The 25101-nt window shown below is 46.4% G+C and overlaps 3 protein-coding genes across 9 annotated transcripts; 2 read left to right on the top strand and 1 right to left on the bottom strand.

The window, feature by feature from the left end:
* The first annotated feature begins 36 nt into the window (after window positions 1-36).
* On the top strand, window positions 37-10055 carry LOC148389110 (G protein-signaling modulator 2-like). Of its 3 annotated transcripts, none has more exons than XM_088395214.1 (16): window positions 37-543; window positions 1914-1955; window positions 4026-4247; window positions 4347-4482; window positions 5257-5396; window positions 5667-5790; window positions 5907-6022; window positions 6459-6614; window positions 6789-6897; window positions 7119-7269; window positions 7357-7439; window positions 7532-7714; window positions 7860-8022; window positions 8389-8574; window positions 8667-8782; window positions 9108-10055. In XM_088395214.1, coding segments are annotated over exons 2-16 (2055 nt in total). In that variant the 5' UTR covers window positions 37-543; window positions 1914-1953; the 3' UTR covers window positions 9276-10055. The 3 variants fall into 3 exon arrangements, with proteins under 3 accessions (XP_088251340.1, XP_088251339.1, XP_088251341.1); XM_088395213.1 differs by having other exon boundaries at window positions 1819-1955; XM_088395215.1 differs by lacking the exon at window positions 1914-1955.
* mcoln3b (mucolipin TRP cation channel 3b) lies at window positions 10028-14089 on the bottom strand. Of its 3 annotated transcripts, none has more exons than XM_088395217.1 (14): window positions 13658-14089; window positions 13164-13500; window positions 12909-13076; window positions 12489-12642; window positions 12345-12420; window positions 12165-12261; window positions 11919-12018; window positions 11728-11840; window positions 11458-11607; window positions 11281-11382; window positions 11032-11154; window positions 10703-10909; window positions 10483-10607; window positions 10028-10358 (listed from the first exon to the last, which is right to left on the bottom strand). In XM_088395217.1, the coding sequence occupies exons 2-14, from the start codon at window positions 13422-13424 to the stop codon at window positions 10319-10321; spliced, it is 1716 nt and encodes a 571-aa protein (XP_088251343.1). In that variant the 5' UTR covers window positions 13425-13500; window positions 13658-14089; the 3' UTR covers window positions 10028-10318. The 3 variants fall into 3 exon arrangements, with proteins under 3 accessions (XP_088251343.1, XP_088251342.1, XP_088251344.1); XM_088395216.1 differs by having other exon boundaries at window positions 13164-13426; window positions 13658-14087; XM_088395218.1 differs by lacking the exon at window positions 13658-14089 and having other exon boundaries at window positions 13160-13298.
* Window positions 13800-22688, top strand: dnai3 (dynein axonemal intermediate chain 3). Of its 3 annotated transcripts, XM_088395209.1 has the most exons (22): window positions 13800-13918; window positions 14500-14607; window positions 15165-15349; window positions 15699-15803; window positions 15950-16075; window positions 16156-16355; window positions 16573-16686; window positions 16809-17005; window positions 17112-17215; window positions 17785-17874; window positions 18003-18095; window positions 18810-18929; window positions 19167-19240; window positions 19329-19479; window positions 19635-19737; window positions 20080-20216; window positions 20306-20366; window positions 20481-20623; window positions 20714-20921; window positions 21037-21128; window positions 21304-21426; window positions 21622-22688. In XM_088395209.1, exons 2-22 carry the CDS (start codon window positions 14553-14555, stop codon window positions 21733-21735), a joined length of 2595 nt encoding a protein of 864 aa, XP_088251335.1. In that variant the 5' UTR covers window positions 13800-13918; window positions 14500-14552; the 3' UTR covers window positions 21736-22688. The 3 variants fall into 3 exon arrangements, with proteins under 3 accessions (XP_088251335.1, XP_088251338.1, XP_088251337.1); XM_088395212.1 differs by having other exon boundaries at window positions 13844-14607; window positions 15170-15349; XM_088395211.1 differs by having other exon boundaries at window positions 13844-14607.
* Window positions 22689-25101: the final 2413 nt, after the last annotated feature.

Below are 25101 nucleotides of genomic sequence, written 5' to 3'. Positions count from 1 at the left end.
ATTTCCATAATTCTTTCCCAAGGAAATTTTCCAGAGCTGAAAATTCCCAGAATGTTGAGTGAGTACTGTATGACTGAGTGTACTTTGCTCTGACTGGGCTGATTTTCCATGTAGCATGCACTTACTGTGCGACAGGGGGCGGCAGAGATCTGTCTGTTTTGTAACAGGCATCTCAAGCCGGTATTTACTTTTTTTTTTTTTTTTTTTCTTGTATTCATTGTAGAAATCTGGCACACGTTATGGCGTCATCAACACGACTTTTATTTCCATGTAACCTTCTTTTTCTTGAACGAAACCCACGTGTGAAGATTGGACATTTCCGATGGTCCGTGAAAGCAGCGACCAAGTTTTTAAATGAGAAGCAGATTTGGAGCGAGCGAGCGAGGGAGGGAGGGAGGAAGGGAGGGAGGAGTAGCTTTCCAAACTTCTGTCTCCCGAGCCAAACGACTAGTCAACAGTAGTCTTCCTTCTTCCAGATAGATCTTGCTGCAAACACCTGGGCAAAACTACGACGCTTGAGGAGGACAAGGACAACAAAAAAAGGTAAACGCCGCAGAAGCCGCCAATAAGGTGCATGCCACTTTGAGGCAAATTTACCAACGGCTGTTTGAGTTACATTGAAACCGTTTCAAAAGTTTTGCTCTCGGCTCCATCGCGTGGAAATAGCGGTTTACTTGATTCCAAGTGTTGTTATGTATTGGATGTTTTTTTTGAATCGTTTCAATATTTACTCTGAATTACAGTCAAACGGGAACGTGATGACGTATTCCGACGAGTGTGACTCAATATCCGACGTCATTTTTCAGCTCGTCATCACTAAGTCATCAACTCAGACTGCTCAGAAGAATGAGATTAGTCATTTTTCTATTTGACATTTGTAATCGTGTGTCTGCCCAGAGAGATTTTAGTCAATGAATGATACGGTGTTGATTGGTGTCACAGTTTAAGAGCACACTCCAGCGTCATTAAAACGTTGCTAAAAGTGAGCAATTCCAAAGTTGCCCATGATGAATGTGTCTCGTCTCGTACGTGGTTTTCCCCCCTTAAAGAAGTCTCGAAATCACTTGCATCACTTCTTAGACGCTTGCTTAGGTGTTGCCACTGAAATGCTGATGGCAAATATCATCTTTGAAGACACATGAATCCCTCGCTCCATGGAAAACATACAAGCTGAAGTTAAATGCTGCAAAACTTGGGTTTGAGCATTGATCCACGATTGATTGACAGCGATTGTTTTCTCAGACAAAAGATTTGGCTTTTCAAAGTTAACCCTAACCCTTCAAATGATCCAGTCAACAATGGGGAGTCAAACAACAAATAGAAGGCTCGAGATTTTGCCTGAAAGTAGTTCAGTCATTGGCTGACATCATAGCAGAACAATTTGCCAAGCCAGCAGAAATGGTGCATTCACTGAATAGTTTTTGCATGGACTGACTAGCAATCAATACTATTGTCAAACGACATTGTCGTCTTGCTTCTTCAGATGAACCCACTAAATCAGAGGTGCCGGAACCTTTTCCTTCCAAAAAGTCGTGCGCGTGGCATAGTAGTGTATTCCTTTTCTTTGGCAGGCACCATGTTGAGACCGGCGGATGACGTCATGTCCTTGACCCTTTCACGCACCCACTTGCTATTGAGTGATGCGCCATGGAGGCCTATGGATGGATTTTTTTTTTTTTTTATCACTAGGTCACCTTACTTCAAACAAAAATGTCTCTAGTACATCCATTGTGGGAGTGTGCATCCTATTACACGTGTGTGGTATTGTGATCAAGTATGTTTTACATGATCTGAAAGGCTTTTTGTTTTTGCTCCAAGGTATTGTTAACAAGCTGAGACAAGCCACAGACAGAGCCCATGGCACGCTACGGCCAAGTTGCCTGCCTTTGATGAATTCCATTCTGTGCTTGCAGTCCTCGACTAACCAGTAGAGCAAGCAGACGCTCACCATAGATGTGCGTATGCTGTTGTCATTGCCCAAATATGTTTCTCGCTTGAAACAATACGCGTTAATAAGTTGCGGTTCACCATCCAAGAAAAGTATGTCAATGTTGTCATGATGATTCTGCCGGCTGTATGTTTTCCAGGGCTTTCACCTGTTTTGCCCAATAGACAAGTAGCAGTTGAATCCCGAAATGCATTTCAGACTGTCGTCTGCGCTTTGAATCTTGTATTGGACTTTTCCTGGAGCTGTGATGTCATACTTTCCAAAAGCAATAAGCAGTCACTGTCGAGTTGTTTTTGCCGTCCGTGCATGTGACACCCATCACTCTAAGATTTGGATGCATGGAAAATGCAGCTCAAGATTGTCTGTTTTCTTCCCCCAGTGCCCACGTCTGCCCACTTTTTGCGCATTGGTTAAATGAGCAGGAATAAGAAGAGATGATACGTACGTACGTACGTATGTGGTGCCCGTTTCTTTTGGAGAGTATCATTCAGGTGTGTGGAAGCCCCCCAGGACTTCTGCTGTTAAATGATGATGATTTCATGCCGTGTTGAGCAAACAGCCTTAAGGTTGAGTGGAGCCACTTAAAGTGGCTATAATTACCACTGAGCTCTGACTTAATTGGAAGTGACACAAACCAATGGTTAGGCTCACATATGCTGCTTAGTGCTAACGAGAGCAACCGTCTATTCATGCCGGCCGGCCGGCCGGGCGGGCAGGCAGGCAGGCTTTCTGATATTTGTCATTTGTGCTTAGCAACAACCGCCAAGTGTGGATTTGCAGCACGCCGGCAAGGACGGGCCGGCGGCGTGAAAGCCAATGCGAGAGCACTGAGCCGATTAAGTCCTTTTGTTTTGCTGTTAGCGCAGGTTAGCCCAGGTTAGCGCAGGTTAGCCGACCTCCGTTTAGGATGGCTGGCGGTGGTCGCTGATTGAGGAGAGCTGCCGTTTTGTTCTTTATGACATTGTGGCATTGAGACTGCGTTATGTGTATACACATGAAGGAAGGGAAGGCAAAGGGTGTTGTTTTGAAAGAGCTCCATTTGCTTCATAGCTTGAAATGTCCTTCATGTCAGACTGCCTTAAGTGCTTTCCATTGGGAAGAAGAAGCAGCAGCAGCAGCAGCAGCAGCAACAGGTATGTAGTCAGTCATTCAGTCAATCATTGAGTCAGTCAGTCAGTCCTCCTCACTCAACCGAGTTATCAACTCTGCATCAACCTTTGTTGACCTGAATGGGGCTTCTAGTACGTTGACATCGATGGGCCAAGAGAAAGATGAAGATTTGAAAAGAGCTTGTCTGCTGCCATTAGCCTGCATTCCTCTCTTGGTGACAATTTGCCATCCATCACTTGGTTGCTTGTGTTTTGGTCATTGTGGTCAAATGTGGACTACCGGAATGGAATTGACCATCCAGCTACATTTAGACAATCACGCCTAAGGATAATCTATGTAGCGTGCATGCATGTTTGTTTTTTTGAACTGGAAAATTGCTTTTGAATGAAAGGTAGCGAGTGCAGTCGCTCTCAAAGCGATCAAATGAATGATAGTCAATTGGTTTGATGTAACTGACCATTTGCTCTTTCTCGGAATTGAATGACATTGAAAAGTTCCGCCTTTGGGGAGCTTTTATGAGTTGTTTTACCTGTTCTACACTTGGTCTTTAAGAAATGTCTTCATGCCGTACGGACAAGTTCCAATGCATTTGTACCTTCATCCGGAAAAAGCTTGGCTTGTTCTTTCCCCATGATTCATTCCTGTTTGCCTGATGAAACCAGTCCATTTGCGGGATCAATAAAGTGTTGTTCTTCAAGGGACTTAATGCTTCTGTTCCCTCCTCACAAGTGTGTCAAATCATGTTTAGTCCAGTTTTCTTTTGTTTTTCCCGCTGATGAACATTTGGGAAATGGTTTAGAAACTTGCATGTTCAAAAAGCTCAAGCATAAAGGGACATTTTCTGCTTTATTTTATTTCTATTTGACATCATCCCATATACTAATTGACTGTATGAATCAAAGATGTACAAGGAGATTGGCCTTTCAAAGGTCACTAACATCTTTGCCCGACCAAACCGTTTGTGCAGGATGGAGCCCTCGTGTCTGGAGCTGGCCTTGGAAGGCGAAAGGCTCTGTAAGGCGGCCAATTATCGCGCCGGCGCGTCTTTCTTTGAGTCTGCCATCCAGGTTGGAACGGAGGACCTCCAAATCCTCAGCGCCATCTACAGCCAGCTGGGCAACGCTTACTTTCACTTGCAGGAGTATAACAAAGCCTTGGAGTACCATCGGCACGATCTCACGCTCACCAGGTAGGATGACGTACGTCGACCGTCGGTTTGTCAACCAAAAAAGCCAATTCGAAGCATGCTATTCCGTCCCGTTCTAAAGTCGGCTTGTTTATCTTTTAGGACGATTGGCGATGAAGTCGGCGAGGCCAAAGCCAGCGGCAACCTTGGGAACACGTTAAAGCTCCTCGGGCGCTATAATGAAGCCGTGGTTTGCTGCCAAAGGCATTTAGACCTCGCCAGAGCCATGTGTGACAAGGTGGGTCACCATTGGAGGAGTCTACTCATAATGTCAACTCCTTACCCTTCCTGTTTATTTGTATTTGCTGGCTGAGCCTGCAGATAGGATTCACATGTTGAGCATTAGTCCCATTTGAAGATCCAATCGTATCTGCATATCTTCAATCAGACAGGCGCAAGCACAAGAAACAGGAATGCTAAGGTCTGATGTTGAAGCTGCAGCCTCCAACTTTCATTTGCTGTACTCATTTGTGGCTTGCGCCTCCAGTGTTGTTCATCTTATCCAACTTGTCCCTACACTTGCTCTATCTGTGTTTGAGCCCAAAGCACATGCTGCTGTCTATTCCGTGAATTATTTCCACATCTGACCATAATACACGTATCCACTGAGTGTGTGTTGATCCGTCCCAGATGCGTAGGCGTGCACGCCTGCGTGCACTTGTGGACACACTGGGCTTCGTTTTGGCACTTGCTTGCATTTCATATGCTTGTACTTAAGCCACACCCTTCTATGCATAAAATGTCATCATTAAGACGTGACTCGAGATGAGCACTGTGTATTTGCTTTCTTTTGGGAGTGTAAAAATGAAACCGATGATGACTGTTTTCAGTGATGCCCCAGCCAGCCAGCCAGCCAGCCGGCCAGCCGGCCAGCCAGCAGCCACTTTGGTTCTCGCTTATATTGAGAGCTCAAATTGTGCATGCCGGCAGCTCTACTCTGCTCTGCTCTGCTGTGCTGTGCTGTGCTGTGCTGTGCCTTGTATTTTTATAACAACCGTGCCTTGCGCTGTAGGTGGGGCAGGCCCGAGCGCTGTATAATTTTGGGAACGTCTACCACGCCAAGGGTAAAAGCATCTGCTGGTCGGGGACAGAGCCAGGAGAGTTTCCAGAGGAAGCCAGGATCGCCCTGAGGAAAGCTTCACAGTACTACGAGTGAGTCTTTCTCAACTTGATTTTTTTTTTTTTCTTCTTCTTCTATATTCCGTGACTCAGAGCACCCAGCGGTGCATGGTGTACAAATGGTGTGACCTTTTTCATCACGGTATCGATGTTTTTGCACGTGAATCTGTTCAGATATGATCCCACTAAATTGTACTCACTGGTTGCATTTGTCTTTTTCCATCCCCAAGCTAAAAAAGAAGCCACTGTGTGCATAAAAAGAGGAGCAAAAGTTTGTATCAATATTGCCGGCTGTACTTTCAGGGCAAACCTGAGCTTGGTGAAGGAGTTGGGAGATCATGCGGCCCAGGGTCGCACCTATGGGAACCTTGGCAATACCTATTATCTGCTGGGCGACTTTGAAACTGCGGTCGCAGCACATGAAAAGGTGAACAGATCCAATTCATGTCGCCTTTGCCCGTTAAGGGACGACGAGGTGCCTGCCTTAACAATGAAAACTCACTTTGATTCGTGCCTTCAATTTTTTGGGCTTTGTTTTGCCAGCGCCTTCTTATTGCCAAAGAATTTGGAGACAAGTCTGCTGAAAGGAGGGCGCACTGTAACCTTGGCAATGCTCATATATTCCTTAGCCAATTTGAAGTGGCGGCCGGTCATTACAAGTAAGTTTGATGTGATCTTATGTAGATGATGTGCTCTTGGGCTAGCTTAGTAAATAGCACATCTATTTACACCTTGAAATGAATCCCAAATGATATTGCTTCTCCAGCAAGCACTCGTTGTAATTCAAATACTTGATACTGATTAGACAAAGAGGAGAGTCATTGCATCGAGAAAAAAAGAGCCATCACATTAACTGACAATAATGTTACATCACGATGACAAAGAAGTCGAAACTTCTGGAAAAACCCTTTCACCAAAGTTGACTCGAACTACGCTCTGCTCTGTGAAATGAGTCGTTCAAGAGGAAGACCTCAGAAAAAAACAAACAAAGGAATAAAATGGAGAGGAAAAAAATGGAATATCCCTTCTCCGGCCAGCCAGCCAGCCAAGACATTCTTTGAGCCGGTCTTCCCCTCCGCTCTGCTTTTCCTTCAGGAGGACTCTGCAGCTGGCCAGGCTTTTGAAGGACAAGGCGGTGGAGGCCCAAGCCTGTTACAGTCTGGGCAACACCTACACACTCCTTCAGGACTATGAGAGAGCCATTGATTATCACCTCAAACATTTGCTCATTGCTCAGGACCTCAACGACAGGTACAGGCAATTCCTTTGTCCTGCTTCTCAACTCGTGGGTCATTCCAATCCAAATGAGCTGAAGTGAAGAACCTTAACTGCGACTGAATGTTGTCATTCACCATTCCCATTTTCTCTGGTGTGAAGAACAGTCGCATGTCATGTCAAGCTGCTTTGCTCTTTGGTCTTCTTCAGGATTGGTGAAGGAAGGGCGTACTGGAGTCTAGGAAACGCCCACACCGCCCTGGGGAACCACGAGCAAGCTATGCACTTTGCAGAAAAACATCTGGAAATTGCCAAAGAGGTGAGTGAGTGAGCGAGCGAGCGAGCGAGCGAGCACCGTTGACTACCACGTCCTTCCGCTCAGTCTTTGTGTAGCGGCAACATCGCCGTCTAGCGGTCAAAGACGGAGCAGCGCTCATGAACTACAGTGCAAATAGCTGGCTAGCTACTCTTTTGGGGGGGATCTTACTTCATCAATCAGCTCAGATGAACTTTGGATAATGGATGGATTTATTCCTTTAGACTGGAGACCAAAGTGGTGAGGCGACTGCACGGATGAATTTGTCAGACCTCCGGCTAGTCGTGGGTCTGAAGTCCAACATCTATCCCAACCTCTTCAGCAAAACAAACACTCCTCTGTCAGTGAGCCACCAGAGTTACCTCAACATGTCGGGTAGATACGCATCGATCGGTTACAGTTCCATCCTACGACTGTGTTTGAAAGAGATGAAAAAGTATTTGGTTGAAATGTGTGCTTTAGGGAGAAAGTCACCATCAAGGAGGCAAGGCAGTACAGAGACCCTGGACACTCCAACTCAAACCGGAGATTCAACCTTGCATTCGGTTTGCGTACCATCGATGATATTCATGCCGTTTCGATATCAAGCAGCGGTGCGAAAAGATTCTGAAAGTCATGTTTGCGATGCCTTTTCCAGAACTGGGAGGAAGATAGACTCTCGAGGACTTCCAAAAATAACACCATAAAGGCTTCCACTAAGCTCTTCCTCTTCCACCGACTAAAAAGCAAGAAGCATAAAAGCAACAAATTTCCAAAAGAGCAGCATGAAAGCATGTCGGAGCGCTCGTTGCCTGATTTGGACCCGCCGCTGTCTCCAAAGGTACTTTTGAATGGGACAGCTCAGCAGCCATGCGCTTTTGTGACATATGTCGTATCTTCCAGGACTGGTGTCCCAAAAGCCATGTTTGGAACGCAAATCGCAGACTTTGACTTTTCCCTTTGAATATTGTTGCTTCTTCCTGCAGCCAGCGTCACACGATACGATCGGAGAGGACGGCTTTTTCGACCTCCTCTCTCGTTTCCAGGGCAACCGAATGGATGACCAAAGGTGCTCTCTTTTAGACGGCTCAAGGCATCAGCCTGCCACTTCCTCTCCCTCATCTAGCCCACCTCTAGCTGAAAGGAAATGTAAGTCTGTCCCCATCTGTTTTCACACCATTCTACCCTCCACTTTCTGTATGTCGAGTCTGTCAACCTGGCACAAGATGGTGTGAATACAGAAACTTTCCCTTCACATCGGAAATGTTGCTATCAGGTGTACATCTCAGGCAAGTCTAGCTGGATAGCTTGCATAGCCCAGTTCAGCCCAGCCCAGCCCAGCCCAGTTCAACCCAGCCCAGTCCAGCCCAGCCCGCTTTATCAATCATCAATTGGGGATGATGCTTGCTTGCTTGCTTGCATCTGGGATTGATGCAACAACCTGAAGTTAGGGATGACTTGACTAAGTATCGTCAGCATCAGGCACTCAGTCAGTGTCGTTGATTCTCTTTCTAGCTATGCTGGCTTGCGAAACACCATTGCAGGATCCCGCTCATTTCCTGGAGCTGCTGGCCAGCTCCCAGGCCCGTCGTCTGGACGACCAACGAGTCAGCCTGAGCCATTTTCCTGGCTTGAGACTCAGCACCTGCGACCGGCCCAGTACACCCTCCACCTCCAGCGAAAACCAAGACCCTTTGCAAGGTGCGCTGCCGAGAGACGGACCATTCCGTGTAGTGTGTCAGAGTCCTCGTTGGCGGGCGCTCGCATTCATCTGCTTTTCCTCTGGCTGGCAGCCCCCAGTTCCAGTGCCGATCCGGCTCACACACCCTCCCGATACAGCTGCATCGAGACCACCCTTAACCAGCCCGAGGGGGACGATGTCTTCTTCGACATGCTAGTCAAGTGCCAGGTGCGCAAAAGGCTTACGAGCTTTATTGATTGCTTCTAGCGCTGCTTTTAGTTCAAGCAGAATTGATGCAGAAGACCTGGTAAATTAGTCATGGTAGTCAGTGAAAAGAAAAAGCCGACACACCCCTGTTGAGAGAGAGAGAGATGCCAGCTTTGTGTGATTTGAAAACAATGAGGCTAAGAAAAAGGATTTGAAAATGCTTTCCACAGCTAAGGTGGCCTTTAAGTTGTACAGCCCAATGAAAACGTTTATTCCTTCTATATTAATCATCCTGTTGACTTTTTTCACATGCATCTTTAAGAATGATGGTGTGTGTTTCCTTAAGGGATCCAGACTGAATGACCAAAGGTGTGCGGCTCCTCCCTCTGCCACACGAGGCCCAACTGTCCCAGATGAGGATTTCTTTAGTCTCATTTTACGTTCACAATCAAACAGGATGGAGGAACAGCGGGTTGTGCCGCCGTCTGACATCAGTCCGTCCAAACCAGACTGATGTCGTTTGATTTTTTTTTACTTGTAGGATTTAAAATGCTAACCGTCTGACCTCCCGAATTTGTATCTATATTTTTTTCCTCTTAATCCTGGGTCGATCAAAACGGAACAGAAAACATCAAGTAGTGGTTTCCAATGATCTGGGAAATGTCATAGGCCGTATGACCTTTCGGCAATACGTACAAAGAGTTGTCTCTGGTTAAGCTGCAGACGAGTGCCTCTCAATAACAATGAAAAGGGCAAAACGAAAGCAAGAAGGGAATTTTGAACTTGACTTTGGACACTGAAAGGCCCTGGCCGGCTGGCTGGCTGGCTGGCTGGCTGGCTGGCTGGCTGGCTGGCTGGCTGGCTGGTTGGCCGGCTGGCTGGCTGGCTGGCTGGCTGGCTGGCTGGCTGGCTGGTTCACTACATAGCCTGTGTTTGCCAATGCACATGTTTTGGATTGGTAAAAGATTTGCTTTGGGATGAATGTTATTTAAGTGATCTTTTTTGGACATATGGGGGTGAGTGAGGCGGCATTCTCTGTTTCCCCAGCGACGAATCATTTGGCAATTGCTTGTCGGAGCATGTACCGTATTGGACCCAAATGTTTCTTTGCCAGGAATTCTTCTTTCTGAAGTATTTAAGCATGTACTGCACATTTAGTAAGTGCCATCTGCCATGAGCAATGATTTTCTTCTATAAGGAAGGACCTTAACTAGTGAAAAAATGTTTTGAATTTTATACCGATAAGGTCACAAAACTAACAGCAGGAAAAATAAAATCATTTTATTCTGATCGATTCATTTAGGATTCATTCAAAGTGACATGTCATAAACATCTCCCATTTGACAGTGGAATCTCTTCCTTTCCACATGACAAGAAATATCTCGACCTTATTATAGACATCTTTGCTATAAGCGTATCTTATTTTCTTTCATTGTTAAGCAAACTTGACAAATGATTGTCTACCTTGTAAACTGTTGATCTGTATTTTCTGATTTACAAAGACAAAAAAAGTGCCACTTTATCTTCAGGCTTCAATAAGGTGAAAGAACGCGCTCGCTATTCTTCCGACGTCAACCTCTCATGACGCTCTCTGCACCTAACATGACCCAAAGCATCAGTATGGATTTAGTGACATCTAGCGGTAGGGCTAGGGATCGCTTTTTATTATCTTGGCCTTTTTAGAGGTGGCTCGTAAAAGCGCAAGAGTGTTTTGGACCTACTTGCTCACGCAGCGTTGAAAACAATTCTTCTTGTCGAGCCTGTAAACTCCAGAGTTTGGGAGATCTTTACACTCGGCTAGGAATCGCTGGAGTTGTGATGTCGGGATCCCGCTCTGCTGCTGTTGCTGCGAATGAGTCACTGGGCTTGTGAGAATGGATGCTATGGGAAGAGTGTTGAAGAACAAAAGCTCCCATTGGTCACCGGAAACAGACGCATTACCTTGATGGTGTCGTAGGTGTCTGTGATGATGGTGATGAATAGACTGAGGATCATGTAGATGAAAAGGGAGACAAAGGTATAGAGGTAGACTCTGCTGAAAATCCAAATCAGGCTGCTCTTCTGTTTCATTTCTTTGAAGGTGGGGAACATGTCATCTCCGTTGATGAGGGAAAACAGACACTCGGATACTGTATTCAAGGTCCGGAACTGTGGGGAGGGTCAAAAGGAAAGACGTGCTGTTAGGGGAATGGTATTTGCCAGCAGAACCAGCTGAGCTTTCCTCGTCTCCGTCGGATTCGAATTGCGCCGGCTCGTCCGAGCGCCTTTACCTTTTCGTGATACGGGCCCAGGACGATCCAGCCGCAAAAGCAGTAGCTTAGGTAGATGATTCCAGCGCAGCAGATGAAACGGATCACGTTTGGAAACGCTGCCCTCAGAGTTAGGATGAGGATCTGTGAGGAAAGGGGGGACACAACACTTGATCAAACAGTCTGCTCGAGATGCCTAGCTTTCATCGCGTAACTCTGTTGGCAAGCCATTTACGACAGAAAGGCTTCAAATGGGGCGAATCGTCCTACATTGTACTTGTGAAAGTAGCCCATGTAGCGGATGACCCCGATCCAAACAAACATGGTGCCTATTCCCAGGAAGATACTGCACACGTCGTAGCTCGTCAGGACCTCGGAGGGGGAAAGGAAAAAAAAAAGACAAATCAAAGTCTGGATGAGGTCCCAATTTTGGGCGATGTCCAGTACCTTGGTGTAAATATCGATCTTGAGGATGGAGCCGACGATGGTTAACAAGTCGCTGGCAATGATCAGAATGTACCAGCCATTGATAAACTCCAGCCTGTCACACCAGGGCACGTCTTGACCACTCTGGCTCTCGCAGAACTTTTTGTACTCCTATAGCAGCAGCAGCAGCAGCAGCAGCAGCAGCAGCAGCAGCAGCAGCAGCAGCCAAGAGACAACAGATAACCCAAGTGAAGTGGATGTCGCATCAAGTTGAGAATTTGCCAGACTTACAAATTGCAATTGTATCCCAGTCAACACTGAGCGAAGGCAGAGCGTGAAGGAAATCATGCATGTTAGGATAATCAGGCAGTCAAACACCAGGGTCAGGTATATGCTTCTCGGGGCTGGCGGCAACAAATCAACAATATTAGAATTGTAATCCGCAAAGTAAGCAGCGCTGAACTCGGGCTCGACAAACATACAAGCTCCGGTTACTCTCCAGTCTCTGCATTCGTTGATCTCCACGTGGGTTTCCAGGTCCACCTTGATCCTGCCGCTGTGCGCTCCGTTGTCCAAAGTGATCTGCGAAGCGCAAAAAGGAAATAGCGCCATGTACGTACTTTTCGCACCACGGCTGATAGCGAGAAGGTGAACTTTTTGGGGTTCACGTCTTCGAGCGAATGCGTATTTCAGCGTGCAAATAGCAGAAAGTGCCATGCGGGTCGCACAAGGATGTTGAAGTCGTAGCAGTCTGGCAGCTCTCTGTGTCTGACCGTCTGTAAATTGATGGCTTTGAGAACAAACGAGATCTTGATGGCCAGCATTCTGGAAAAGAAAGCGTGCGCATACAGCCAGCAGTCAGACCGCAAGTGGCGCCTGCAGCCAGCGGTGGTGCTCATGACGGTGACCTTTTGAAGTGCAACTCCAAATGCGCCAGCACGTCTTGTGACGACGACTCGTTCATTGGGTGGACGTCAATACAATCTGGGAGGCAAACGGTAATCCAGCGTCACTTTTGCTGGGAGTCTTTCCACGGGTACGTACGTACGTACCGGTTTCCACATGAGCGTCGATTTCAAAAGTGTCATTGCCCGGGTAGATGGTGCCGTTGCGATAAAACTCCTGACACAGCGTCAAGGGTGTGTAGACGATGCCGTTTTTCTCATATTCGTGGTTTCCTACGGTGGTGTTGTGCAGATTTCCGTACTGGAAAATAACATTTCAAGTTGCGCTACAATCGCAAATAAGTTGACTCCAGCACTAAAGAAATGCTTGATGAGCACACAATGTCCAAAGTTCACAAGCATATTGTGACTTTTACCACATAAGCATGCAGTACAATAGAGCTCTGTGAATGATTTACGTCCATTCAAACCAAAAAACAGGAAGAATACGTACACGTACGTCTGTCAAGTCAAAATACACACGTTGGACAAAATCGACCCATCCAGGAGATTTGAGCATTGCCTTACCTGTTGAATAACGTGTCTTATGTGATCATAAACATCTTCTTGTCTGTAAATGGCATATGTTGCAATAGCCCCATCAACATAATCTTTTAGGAAGAGATGCTGAAATGTCATCAGGTTTTCTTCCTTAAAGGTTACAACCATCTGGTTGCTGAGCCCAAACGACACCAACTAAGACAAAAAGTCAAGAAAGGCTCATCAGGAGGATACGTAGCATAGGATGGAAGCCAATGAGCCGCGGCCATGGGAAGTACCTGCCTGGATGGTGATGATGGCAATTTTGATGACCTGCAAAACGAGTTTCCACGGTTTCCGTCCGCGGGCACGGTACTTTTCACAAGGGTTCATGAAGTAAAATTTGATTTTCCTCCGGAGACACTCCACGTGATCCGTTTCCGTTGAAATATGTTGATGATCGGCCCAGGCAGCGTGGGACTCATTCTCATTCTCATTCTCATTCTCATTCTCATTCTCATTCTCACGGACGTCGTACAAGTCACCAACAACGGACTCCGGCATAGCTGAATAGATGGAATGGAATGATGACGATGCTTATGGCAATCCAAAATGAAGACAATTTTCTCTTGATTGTTCACTGTGACAAAATAAGATGGAACGAAGCAGCTTTTTCTCACAGCCCTAATATTAGGCGTTTATTTTTTTTCACTGGTTTTGGAATAGTAGCAGAGTCCCTGTTTACCACAATATGCTTATCAATGCATTTAAAAAACGTACAAATGTTTACCACTGACCTGTTCCCGTTCAATTTGACTTCAGCAATCTGCGTGGCAGCGTCCGGGAAGCTCGTTGACCTGCGAATGATTCTTCCTCTTTTTTTTTTTTACCTGCGAATGTTTCAGGTGACGCTCAAAGGCACTTTGCGCGTCATTGTATGTAAAGTCGACGGTCGTTGAAGCCGTCAATTTGGGACCGCCCTCTCGTTGTTACTGGCAACCAAACAGCCGCTTGCATTTCAACGCCCAAGTGCAGGCTGTGCAAGAGCAGAGCAAGAGGTAAGTAAGGGCTCGCTGAAATGGCCATTTCGTCTCTAAAGTGAAAGCGGCTTTTTGTTGGATGTCAGTGTTGTGCTCGCCACTAAATGCAGCATGCTGAACATGTTTAAGCAGACGAATTCTCCGCAGTCAGCTGCTATCTATCAAGTTGCTTCAGCAAACGCTCCTCAAATGCTTCAGTGTTTTGTCGGCTTGACATTTCAACTTATTTGCTTTATTGTCAATTTGACCGATTACGAGCACTTTGCAATTGCAAGGGTATTAGTATTAGTAAAAAAATGTTTCTTTTCATCGAAGAGTAGCAAAGGTAAGCTATCGCACTACATATGTATACCACAAGATGTCGCTAACCGCTTACAAAATGACACTACGTTCCCGTAATGTTTGTATGTAAAACAAAGTATGATGATGATATAATTTTGTTTTTAAAACAAATCTTATACAGTGTCTTTACTGGGGGTTTTATGTTTGCCTGCTTGCTTGCTTGCTTGTTTGTTTGTTTGTTTGTTTGTTTGTTTGTTTGTTTGTTTGTTTGTTTGTTTGTTTGTTTGTTTGTTTGCTTGTTTGTTTGTTTGACCAAGTGAGTTGGAAGCGGTTTGCCTCCTCCATCGGTGGAACTATCACATGAGCAAGCATGACATCAAAGACAAGCACAACCAGCAGTACAGAAGAAGGTCCAGAGACTCCAGGTAGGCCTAATTTGCAACAGGGTTTGGAGCAAACTCAAGTAACCAACAATGTATTAAGTGGAGGACATTTGCTTGAAAAGAATAGTGATTTACCAATAGGATAAGAAAAGACCCCACCCCGAAAATCAAGTAAAAATCGAATTAGAATGACAAAAATACGCAAATTCAGTTTACAAAATAATGTGGCTGTGGCAGGCAGCCGGGCAGGCAGCATTCCCTGCATCCTTTCTGCAACCTTAAGGGAAGGCTTTGAAGAAAGCAACCGCAGGCCGGATGAAAGCTGTCATTATGCAGCAGCGTGTTTACTGTCCATGCTTCGGGCCTCCACACATGGATTGTCTATGAAGAAAATCTTGTGGTAGACATTTTCCGTCACTCTTACTCCTTTCACTCCTTTTCTTCAAACTAGCGCACAGACTAATTAGAAGGATTTGTTTTGGGATTTTAGAACTCTCTAAAGCGGTGTCTTTATTTGAAGTGTGCAACCTAAGAAAATAAGTCTACTTGTTGCTAGTTTGACATAACACGCATGGTAGTCATTTGAGACGTTCTTCAAGGTCAGCCAGAGGACATCATCCCTATGGTCCTGACATCTGCTACTCAGCAGCAGTTTGGTTGCGTCGCTGATGAGGATGTCACAGGGGAGAACCCCTACAAGCTCCTGCAGAAAGATGACATCTTAGAGGACATGAGGACAAAAGCCGCAGTGTCGGATTTCAGCCCTGTGAAGCAGATGATCCTGGTGAGTGAGCCTTACCTTATTGTCCCACTCAGACAATAGCCTCAAGGCACTGTGATGATGTGCAGACTCCCGTGGTGAGCTGGGCCGGCCAAAAAAAAAAAAAAAGACGTGTCTTGTTTGATCATGCATGCATGGCTCCAGTTAGTTGTGCGCAAACATCGACATGTATGTGATTCAACATTATTTGAACAAAACCCAGTCATCCAGGTGTGTCTTTAAACCACCAACTTGTTATCGTCAATGAAGCTACCATGCATGTCGTGGACGCCCGCAAGCAAGCATAAGAAGAACATAGATACTCCAAAGGAACATGTACGTTTTGCGTGACATCCATCCATGCCATTGACAGGATTATCCGGAGAGTGAGCTTTTGCTGGTTTATGACCGAGACTTCACCTATGGCCAAATGTTCTATCTGGCTCTGACACCAGAAGCAAAGGAACGAATCCTCAATGTAAGTACTTTGATTCAAGCCTGTGTGTATCGTTTCATTTCATGCCGCAGTGACCAAAGTCAAAAGTCTGCTTTATTGTCAATTGCTTCACATGCCAAGACACACAAGTCAGTGTGCGTGTACGTACGTATGTCTGATATTGTCAGCCCCCTGAAGCTGAGCCTGAAGAAGAGATGGAGATTGAAATCAAAACTCCAGAAGCAAAGGAATGGATATCACTTGGCAGTGAAAAAGAAATTGATGAAGAATCTGTCAAAGAGACAAGAGAAAAGGTGCTCGGAAATACATTGGGAGTAGCTTTGTCATTCACTTTATAAGCTTTCATTGGAATGGCCTCTATTCTGTCTCCAAGTTAATTTACAAGTTCTCCAGAGCTCGGAGGGAGTTTGGCTCGCCGCTCTCGCTTTCGGACCGCAACGTTGCCGATGTCAAAGATGGCAACGTGGAGTGCTTGTCCTACCAAGACAGGCGATTCAACATCAAGCTGTTACAGAGGGATTGCGCCGTGCAGGCTATCCCCATCCTCCAGAGCAGCAGCGCCCAGACACTGTGGTAAAAAAGAGGCAGCTTCCAAATGGCTTCGTGAACCGCTTGTTGGATGATTTTCCTTCTGTACTTGGGCCCGGAGGACCCTGATACGTAGTTCTTCAAGCCTTTGATTGAAACCAACAGTGCCATGGAAACATAGTACAACTGTTTCACGAAGCAAATTGAATTCAGAATTTGAGATGTCCAAATGGATGAACAATATCTTTTGTGCGCATTCCAGGAAGTTTATGCGAAACAACTGTACGCAGTACACGCCAGGAGTGTTGAAGAAAGATGAGCAGGAGAAGAGCCCTCCACTAAGCTTAAGTGATTTTTGTAGTGCAGTGACAAACAGGTAAAACAACAAGACACGGGATGGGACCTCCCATGCCTGTCTCCGCACGAAAAGATGCATCAAAGCTTTGGTAAGTTTGATGGAGCCCCAAGCACAGCCGCCGCCGCCGCTCCTTTTTGTAGGGTTCTGCACGCCCTGCAACAAGAGGAAATTATGAACGTGTTCAAAGACGACTGGATGGCTTTGGGGACGGATACGGACGACATGGACTGGTCTGGGAAGGTGTCCGATGTTTTGATGCTGAACCAGGCCTTTTCCGACCCAAACTACTGTCCCGGCAAGGAGATTATCTGCATGCACTGGCATCCCACCATTCCAAGTAGGTGGAGAGCCACCATTTGAGCCACCATAAATGTGGACACTCGTGAGTGGCGCGATTCTCACCTTTATTTGGGCGCATTTCATTTGCGCTATTGCTTTTCAAGGTGTGATGGCCGTGGCAATGAGAGAAAAGAAGAAACAACAGTTGATCAAGTCGACCGGGCCGCTGATTGTTTTTTACAGCTTCTCTGACCCCACTCATGCCAAGGTAGGCAGCATGCACATGCTCTCAGTGCTCTTCTGCAACAATTGACGCCCGCACTCATTGGCACCAAGAGCGACTCACTTGTGCCGACTCGTCCTTTTTTGTTTTTTATACCCTCAAATGACATTTATTCCCCAATAGGAATCAGGGAAGATTGAATAATATATGAGGGGAATGTCAAGTAGGATCCAATGTGAAAAAGATCATTATTTTCCCGGTAGGAATTTGAGAAGATTTATTGACTCACCGGACTGATCAATAGCTGGTGACGAACATAATCCCTTTGGATGCTGGAGTTCATCTCTTGGCTCACAATCTCCCTCTCTTCTGTTCGATCTACAGCATTCTTTAGTTGTCTAAAGTGCTTGTAAATAAATACTCTTCAGCAGCTATTCATGTCAGGGACGTATTTGAACACAATGCTGAATAGCTGCTTTGTATTGCCGCTCTGGACCTCATTCAATGTACACATGTGCTTTGGCAAAAAATAATAATAATAATAATAACTTTCCACAGTCATCAAATAGTGTCGATGAACATGTTGTTTGCACTATATTGTCTTTGTGTTCCAGATATTGCTGGAGTGCCCAGACAACATTCTTGCCTTTGAATTCTGCCCCTCGGATCCAAATATTATTGTTGGCGGCTGCGTGAACGGCCAGGTGCTTGCTGGCTGGCTTCCTTTGTGCCTTGCTTGCTGCTTTTGGCCTGGGAAGGAAGCCCTTTCTCTTGGCTGGCCGTTTCATCCGTTTCTGCTGCTCATTTGCCAGTGTGCGTGTGTGCGCCACAGGTGGTGTTGTGGGAAATATCTGCTCACGTTGCACGTTTGCACCCAGTCCAACACGGTCATCATAAGCATCATTCTGTCAAAACGGACACGCTGGTGAGTAGCCATATCTAACGTTGATCCAAGAATACGTTGTCACGTTCCTCGAATTGTGTTCCTGTGATGATGTCAGGATGCTTTAGTCAAATGTGGGTGCGTAGACTATCAAAGGATGCTGAGGATCATTTCCTAAATATCTCCTCCATCTGGCCTTTGTGTGCTTTTATTGTCCCTCCCTCCCTCCCTCCCTCCCTCCCTCCCCCCCTCCCTCCAGTCAGCCAGCTGTCTCTGCTGTTCCTCACCCTGATTTTTGCTGTCCCTCCTCCTTCTCTCCATTCTCTTTCTTCTCGCCCTGTTTGCTCTTCATTTCCCAAAGCCAACAGCATGAGCTGGCAGCCTCCAGCTGTTATGCAAAGCATGCAGTGTACCCTGGCCAAGCACAACAGAAGCTAACAAACAAATGCCATCCCATGGCCCGTGGCCCATCCCACCCCTAGCCTAGCCTTTCCTTTGCTTTCCTTTCCTTTCTTTTATCTGTGGTGTCGACAAGGCTTTATTTCTACATTGAGGCTTGTGGGAGCAGAGCTCGGCACACGCGCGGACCTGTGCTTTGTTTGTCGGCCCAATGAAGAAGGACAATTGTTCAAGTCTCATGCATTTCCCTTTCCCCACCAAAATGTGTGATCACGCTGATCAAGTTGGGACGGATGAATTGTTACACTCTTGCTTTGACCAATACTAAAGTGCGTTGACTGGTGTGTCCGTTGACAGGGTTTTGAGGACAAGAAAGACAATAAAGCTCCACTTGTGCGCTACAGTGCAATGTCAGGGGTGGAGAACAGCCACAAAGCCCCAATTACAGATGTCCATTGGCTGCCTCAGTCATTTGAGGTATGGACGGCGAAAAGCACACGCAAGCTTGCCGCAATCTAAAGTACTGGCGCAAGTCATTCTTGAGATGGATGTCATGGCGTCAAGTTGTTTTGCTTCTCCGCGTGGTGGCTATCGATCGTTGAATGCGAGCACCTTTTCAAATGTGTCTTCTTCTCACCGATTGTCGCCGCCACGATCCTTTGAAAGGCTTCAGCGTGGTTGAATTTGTCTCCGCTCTCCTTGAGCTGCGATTAGGTGACCGCTCAGGGCGTTCCGGTGGAGAACAAATGCAATCTTTCTGTTCAACTTATCACCTGCTCCCCTGACAGGTGGGAAGAACAAAACAAAGTCACCTAGATCATTGAAGATACGATGGAATGAGGAGACGATATTAACCGTTCCCTCTTCTTTCCAAAGCACTTTAATGTTCTGGGATATCCGAATGCCAAGACAAGTGCGCCAGACCATACCGGAAAAGAAACACAATGATTCCGAGTCTCAGATGGCCAATTACAGTGACAACAACCCCTTCAAACACTTGGAGCGGATGTGGAAACCTTTCATTACGGTAACGTAGGATGCGATCATTTGTAGTGCTTTTGCCAATCGCTAGCGCCGCGCTTTTTTTTTCTTTTTTATCGCCTTAGTCTTTATTAGGAAATGAGTACGTGCGCGCAAAAAGTTGACATTTGAGAAAAACACACATTTTCTTTGATGTTGTAGGTTGCCTTGGTAAACATGGAGAGGAACGGTGATTACGTCCCAATCAAATTCAACCTTTACCCCTTCGCCAATAGGCCGAATACTACCAGCACCACAGTCGCAGGTGAGCGTAAAGCTTTGGAGTTTGGATTGTTGAGGCTGCACCATCCATCCATCCATCTGTCATCCATCTGTCATCCATCCATCCATCCATCCGTCATCCATCCATCCATCCATCCATCCGTCATCCATCCATCCATCCATCCATCCATCCATCCATCCATCCATCCATCCATCCATCCATCCATCCATCCATCCATCCATCCATCCATCCGTCATCCATCCATCCATCCGTCATCCATCCATCCATCCATCCATCCCTCCTTCCCTCCTTCCATTTTCCCACGCTCACTCCATTGATCATGGTCATTGAAAAGTACTTTTTGAACGTAATGTGACGCTCAAGAAAGCGGTGGCGACGGCGGCGGCGGCGGCGGCGGCTCAGCGCTCGGAACGTCAGACTACAGTCAGCTCCAAGTTCCCTCAGCCAAAGGACTAACACCTCTGGAAGACATCAATACCAAGATTTATATCGGAACACAGGTGAAAGCCCTCCCTCCTCACAATACCAAGTGCATTCATGTTCAAGTCTTTGACTTGAACCACGTTTAGTTCCCTTTGCTTTTTGCCAGGACGGGGAGATTGTTTACACCGACTGGAAAATGGAAAGAAACGATCTGGATCAGCTCGTGAGTAAGTGACGCGGTAGCTTCGGCAAATCACCGGAGCCGCGATTTAACCGCGGCGATACGTCGAGTCTCCTCTGGGTCAGATAACCACCGAGCGATCGGTCTCATGTGTCCAAAGGTCCCAAGCCGCTTCATTTATTCAAAATCCACCCCTGCTTGGTCAATACCGTCGAGCGCTCGCCCTTTTTTAAAGACATTGTGTTGACTGGAACGTCGCTTTTTGGAAGCTGCAATATTGCCATTTGGAAAGAAGGAGTGTTGGTAAAAAGGCTCTTTCTTACTCGGACTCAGCCAAGGCGTTTGTTGTTTCTGCCTTTTGACCGACCGCCCGACCGACCGCCTGCCTTCCAGGACGGCCCCCTTTTCCTGTTCCCGAGCTCGGAGGGGCTGTGTACGTCGGCGTGCTGGTCGTTGACCCGCCCGGCCATTTTCTTCCTTGGAAAAGGGGACGGGAAAATCGAGGTGTGGAACATTCTTGAAAAGACGGGAGAAGCTGTGCACGTGCAAGAACACATGACCAGTGGCAAGATCACCTCCATCAAACCTTGGACCATCTCCTGTGAGTATTTGATCACAGCAGTTGAGAGCCACAATGGACAAATGACTTTGGGGGATTGAGCTCACTTTCACACCACTGCAATCAAAGTGTTTCTCGATGTTGATTTCCATGCCAGCCAAGCAGCACTTCCTGACTTTGGCTGACGATCTTGGAATAGTGCGTGTCTTTCAAATCCCACCCGTGTTCCACATGGCTTACAGAAATGAGGTAATGCAAAAGGAACATTATTTTGGGCAACAATCCAAACACCATTTATTGATTGATTGATTGATTCGTTTATTTATTTGTTTGTTTATTTATTTATTTGGAGTGGATGCCTCGTGGATGAAGATTGAATTTATTTATGTGACCCAAAAGACATTTTTCTCTCGCATGTGTATAGAGAGCCAATGTGGGGAAATGCATTCATCAGCAGCAAGAGAGACTTAATGACCTTATCAAGAGGAGAGAAGTGTGGGAAAGCCAAAAGCCGCCGCCGCCGCCACCAGAGGAACAGAAGAAAGTGGTGAGCTTCTAATGCTTGACAGTGGTTTGACAGGATTTTATAGTCCACATTTATAAACCCAGCTAGTCATCAGATTTTGAGAGTTGGACACGGAAGATGACTTACTTTTAATTGGGATATTTGGGATCATTCTGTATAATCAAACCAAAAGTGACAACATCATGTTTTCTAAATCCTGATTTTTATTCTCTGAAGGAGCCTGAGAAAGTAGGGACCCCCACCACAGAAGAGCAGGATGTTATGAAGGAGTACAACGATTTCCTAGTGCTTGAGGAAAACATCCTTAAAAGCATGGGACTGACACCATAACAACACGCGCGCGCACACACACACACATACATTGTTTTTTTTATGGAGGTAAAAAGTGTTCTCATTTTTGAATGTACAGCTCGAAGACGTGTGTATTTGATTTGTTTTCTTAAGGCTTGCATCCTTGAGCAAACTCTGCGCAACTCTTTGTACAATGTGCATTATGTTCAAGCGGAAGGACTACATGGAGCAAAGTTGAGTTTGGACCAGTTTGATGTTGTGGAATCACTTCCAAATGCCCAACGATGCAGCTGTCCACAAAGGAAATGACGGTTGCATATATTTTTCCCCTTTATTTGTATTGCAAATGAGTATTGCTTTGGTTTTCTTCAGACTACTTTTGAGCCTAACGTACGAAACCTTTTCATTTCATTTCATGTTACCATTTCATTATGAAATGCTCATTTATATATTCCTTCCAAAAATGGCCTGCTATCAGCTGGTGGGTATCAAGTCAATTTCCACCCCAAGCAAGGATTGTGAGCTCTTATTTCTGCCCATCCATCCATCGGTGGCGTTTTTTCAGAGCCTCTCAAGGATGCATCTTGAAAATTGGACATGGGAAGGAAGGAAGGAAGGAAGGAAGGAAGGAAGGAAGGAAGGAAGGAAGGAAGGAAGGAAGGAAGGAAGGAAGGAAGGAAGGAAGGAAGGAAGGAAGGAAGGAAGGAAGGAAGGAAGGAAGGAAGGAAGGAAGGAAGGAAGGAAGGAAGGAAGGAAGGAAGTCATTTTGAGCCTGCTTTCATTTCATTTCACCATATGTATCTGTTGTTGAGAGCCTTGTCATTATCTTGGGCTCATTTCACATGCTGTTGCTAAAACATTGTTCATGAAAGAGAACTCCATCTTCGCGCTGAAGCTGGATCCAAGTCTTGATTTGACCTTATTCAGGTGAGTCGTTTCCTGTAAGCCATTCTACATGACTGTAATAATAAACAAGCAGAAGGTCGATGATATTTGAATAATTGTTCACTTGTATGTTTTGACAATGTTATCTTGTCATAGTTTGACGAGGTCTTTAAAGTACGAACGCGGTGATGCACCTTGCCACAAAAATGCGAAAAATGTGGATTGCTTGAATGCACTCCAATATGGTCAGGTATGGTCAGTATCACGTGTACTTCAATGCCTATCGAAACAAGAACTTTAAAAAAAATCAAAGGCTCTTTTTGTTAGTGTGACGTGGCCTTTTGTTCCCAACATTTATGAGGAAGGGTTTTCCCCTTGAAGTGTACTGCCTGCCAAGGGCCCTCCGGAATCAATTAGTTTCACTCCTCCAAGGCAAGGGAATAAAATGTGGACGCATCAGCGTGCCAAGTCCACCTCAGGTCAAGAGCGGCCCAGCAAACCTATAGTGACGACTTGACAGCTGCTATCTGGGCAGGGAAGAGGTAGGGGCGACTGCAGGGGGACAGGAGAAAGGGAAGCTTGGAGTTGAAGGGGGGCTGGGGCCGGGGGGGGGCGGGGGCGCTGCATTATATCCGACGCTTGCAACACTGAGAGGACCATGAAGAATAATTGAATGCTGGAACGCAGGAAAGCACTGAGCGAGGTGGGGGAGGGAGGGAGGGAGGGTTAAGGTTAACAAACCCAACCCTAGTTTGAAACCCTAACCCTATTTGTAAGCCCTAGTTTGAAACCCAAACCCTACTTTGAGACCCTAAGCCTACTTTGAAACACTAACGCTAGTTTGAAACCCCACTTTGAAAGCCCAACCCTAGTTTGAAACCCCATTTGGAAACCCTGACCCTAGTTTCAACTATTAGATGCATACGTGAGGTTGTTATTTTGAAATATCTTTAAAATGACATTAAAAACACATTGATTTGTCAGGGTCCGGGAGGTTTTTTCTCTTTTCCACAGGGGGCAGCCGTGAGCAGAGTGGCGGTGTGGCTGCTCCCCACAGGTGTGGCTGATCAGGCTGGAAGGCTTTTAAGGAGCATGCTGCCAGCAGCTCAGTGCCTGCCTATGTGAGCTCCTCCATGGCTGTGCCTCTAGCAATTAGCCTAGCCAAGTCAACCCTACTCGTTAGTCTACGCTGAGTCTCCGGTCTGACTTGTTTTCCACAAACTCTGACTCTTTGTTGTTGCCTTCCAGCTCTCGGACCTCCGACCGGCTCCGCTCTGCTCAGACCGAAGCGCTGGCGCTCCACCATCGCCGCTCCGACTCCGTACCCCCAGCGCTATTGCTTCCTCACGCCCTTCAATAAAGACTCCACATCCATCTGGGACTGCTGATCAAAGGGGGCCTCTGCTCTTCACTTGTCCCCTCCTCAACCTTTAGGGAAGGGAAGGGAAGGGAAGAGAAGGGCCCCATCTCTCTCTCACTTTCTTCCCAGCTTGCTCAGGAATGTGCCTTCTGCAAATCAACACCACTTGCAGCAGACACGCACGCACACGCACCGGAGAACAAAGTTGTTCATATGGCGTTCTCGGCTTTTCGCCGAATGGATCAGAATTTGGAAGGAAGGGGGGTCGGGGTGCTGGTGAAGAAGCCACCTGCAAATGTATCAAACACGAGAGGCCCACCACGCGGCTTCTTTGTAGGCTCACGTTTCCCATTTTTCCTATCTTTCAAGCGGAGCAAAGCCTCATCCTGCAATCTCCCGCCTTGAAGGGCGGGAGATTGCAGGATGGGTGACCGGCCATCTTGGGAGGGATTAACCTTTCATTAAAAATGAAACTGTTGTGAGTGACAGGCCAATGGAGCCAAGAGGTGGGAGCAAAGAGCGAGGATCTGAGCTGCCGCTCCTCTCTTCTCTCTCTCTCGCCTTCATTTTCACCTCCTTGCCCTGCGCTCATCTTCTCCTCTCTCCTCACAGTGGCCAATCTGTCCACAGTGCGTCAAGAGATGTGTGCCGAAGCCCTCAGAAGCCTTGCCAAGTACAGCAAAGTGGAGGCTGGCAAACAAAAGAGCCTCAAAAGACACATCAGAGAGCTTTTTATCTAGCAAATGTGTTTAATAGCTTGCCTCTTGAAGGACACTGCATGCATGGAATTTGTGCAGGGTCACTGAATAGAGGAGAGCCTTCTGGCAATTCAGGTAACACAGCTCTCTCCGTTCAAATGAGATGAGTGACTAATGCGCTTTGGAGAAAATCATCTGACCCCAGCCAGGGAGCACGCCTCTTCCTTGAATGTAGTTCACGTAGTCTATTGGCCAAAACAACGTCATTGGGTTATTTGCTCATGTGTTTTGGAATCACGCAACTTGATAGAAAAGAGTGTCATAGGACTGTTTAGTGGAGGTCCATAAATACTGGCACATGGATACATGACCTACCTCCTATTAGTCAATGTTAAGTGAAACTCAAAAATGTCAACAGCACCAAAATGATCTTTTGTATTTTCTCATCCCGTCGCTGGGCCA

Source organism: Syngnathus floridae, chromosome 13 (assembly GCF_059516105.1).
Source record: "Syngnathus floridae isolate MCC-2025c chromosome 13, RoL_Sflo_1.0, whole genome shotgun sequence".
NCBI lineage: Eukaryota > Metazoa > Chordata > Actinopteri > Syngnathiformes > Syngnathidae > Syngnathus > Syngnathus floridae.
This window is presented reverse-complemented; position numbering and strand designations above follow the sequence as displayed.

Bases quoted from the DNA above. Each gene is read 5' to 3' on its own strand.
- LOC148389110 (XM_088395214.1), top strand. The intron at 4,483-5,256 runs GTGGGTCACCAT...CTTGCGCTGTAG, and splicing joins CCAGAGCCATGTGTGACAAG to GTGGGGCAGGCCCGAGCGCT. The intron at 6,023-6,458 runs GTAAGTTTGATG...CTTTTCCTTCAG, and splicing joins GTGGCGGCCGGTCATTACAA to GAGGACTCTGCAGCTGGCCA.
- mcoln3b (XM_088395217.1), bottom strand. From the start codon at position 13,424: ATGCCGGAGTCCGTTGTTGGTGACTTGTACGACGTCCGTGAGAATGAG. The intron at 11,841-11,918 runs GTATGTTTGTCG...TGTTGCCGCCAG, and splicing joins CTGGAGAGTAACCGGAGCTT to CCCCGAGAAGCATATACCTG. The intron at 11,608-11,727 runs GTAAGTCTGGCA...CTGCTGCTATAG, and splicing joins CTGGGATACAATTGCAATTT to GAGTACAAAAAGTTCTGCGA.
- dnai3 (XM_088395209.1), top strand. From the start codon at position 14,553: ATGACATCAAAGACAAGCACAACCAGCAGTACAGAAGAAGGTCCAGAG. The intron at 17,875-18,002 runs GTGCTTGCTGGC...TGTGCGCCACAG, and splicing joins GCGGCTGCGTGAACGGCCAG to GTGGTGTTGTGGGAAATATC. The intron at 20,922-21,036 runs GTGAGTATTTGA...TTTCCATGCCAG, and splicing joins CAAACCTTGGACCATCTCCT to CCAAGCAGCACTTCCTGACT.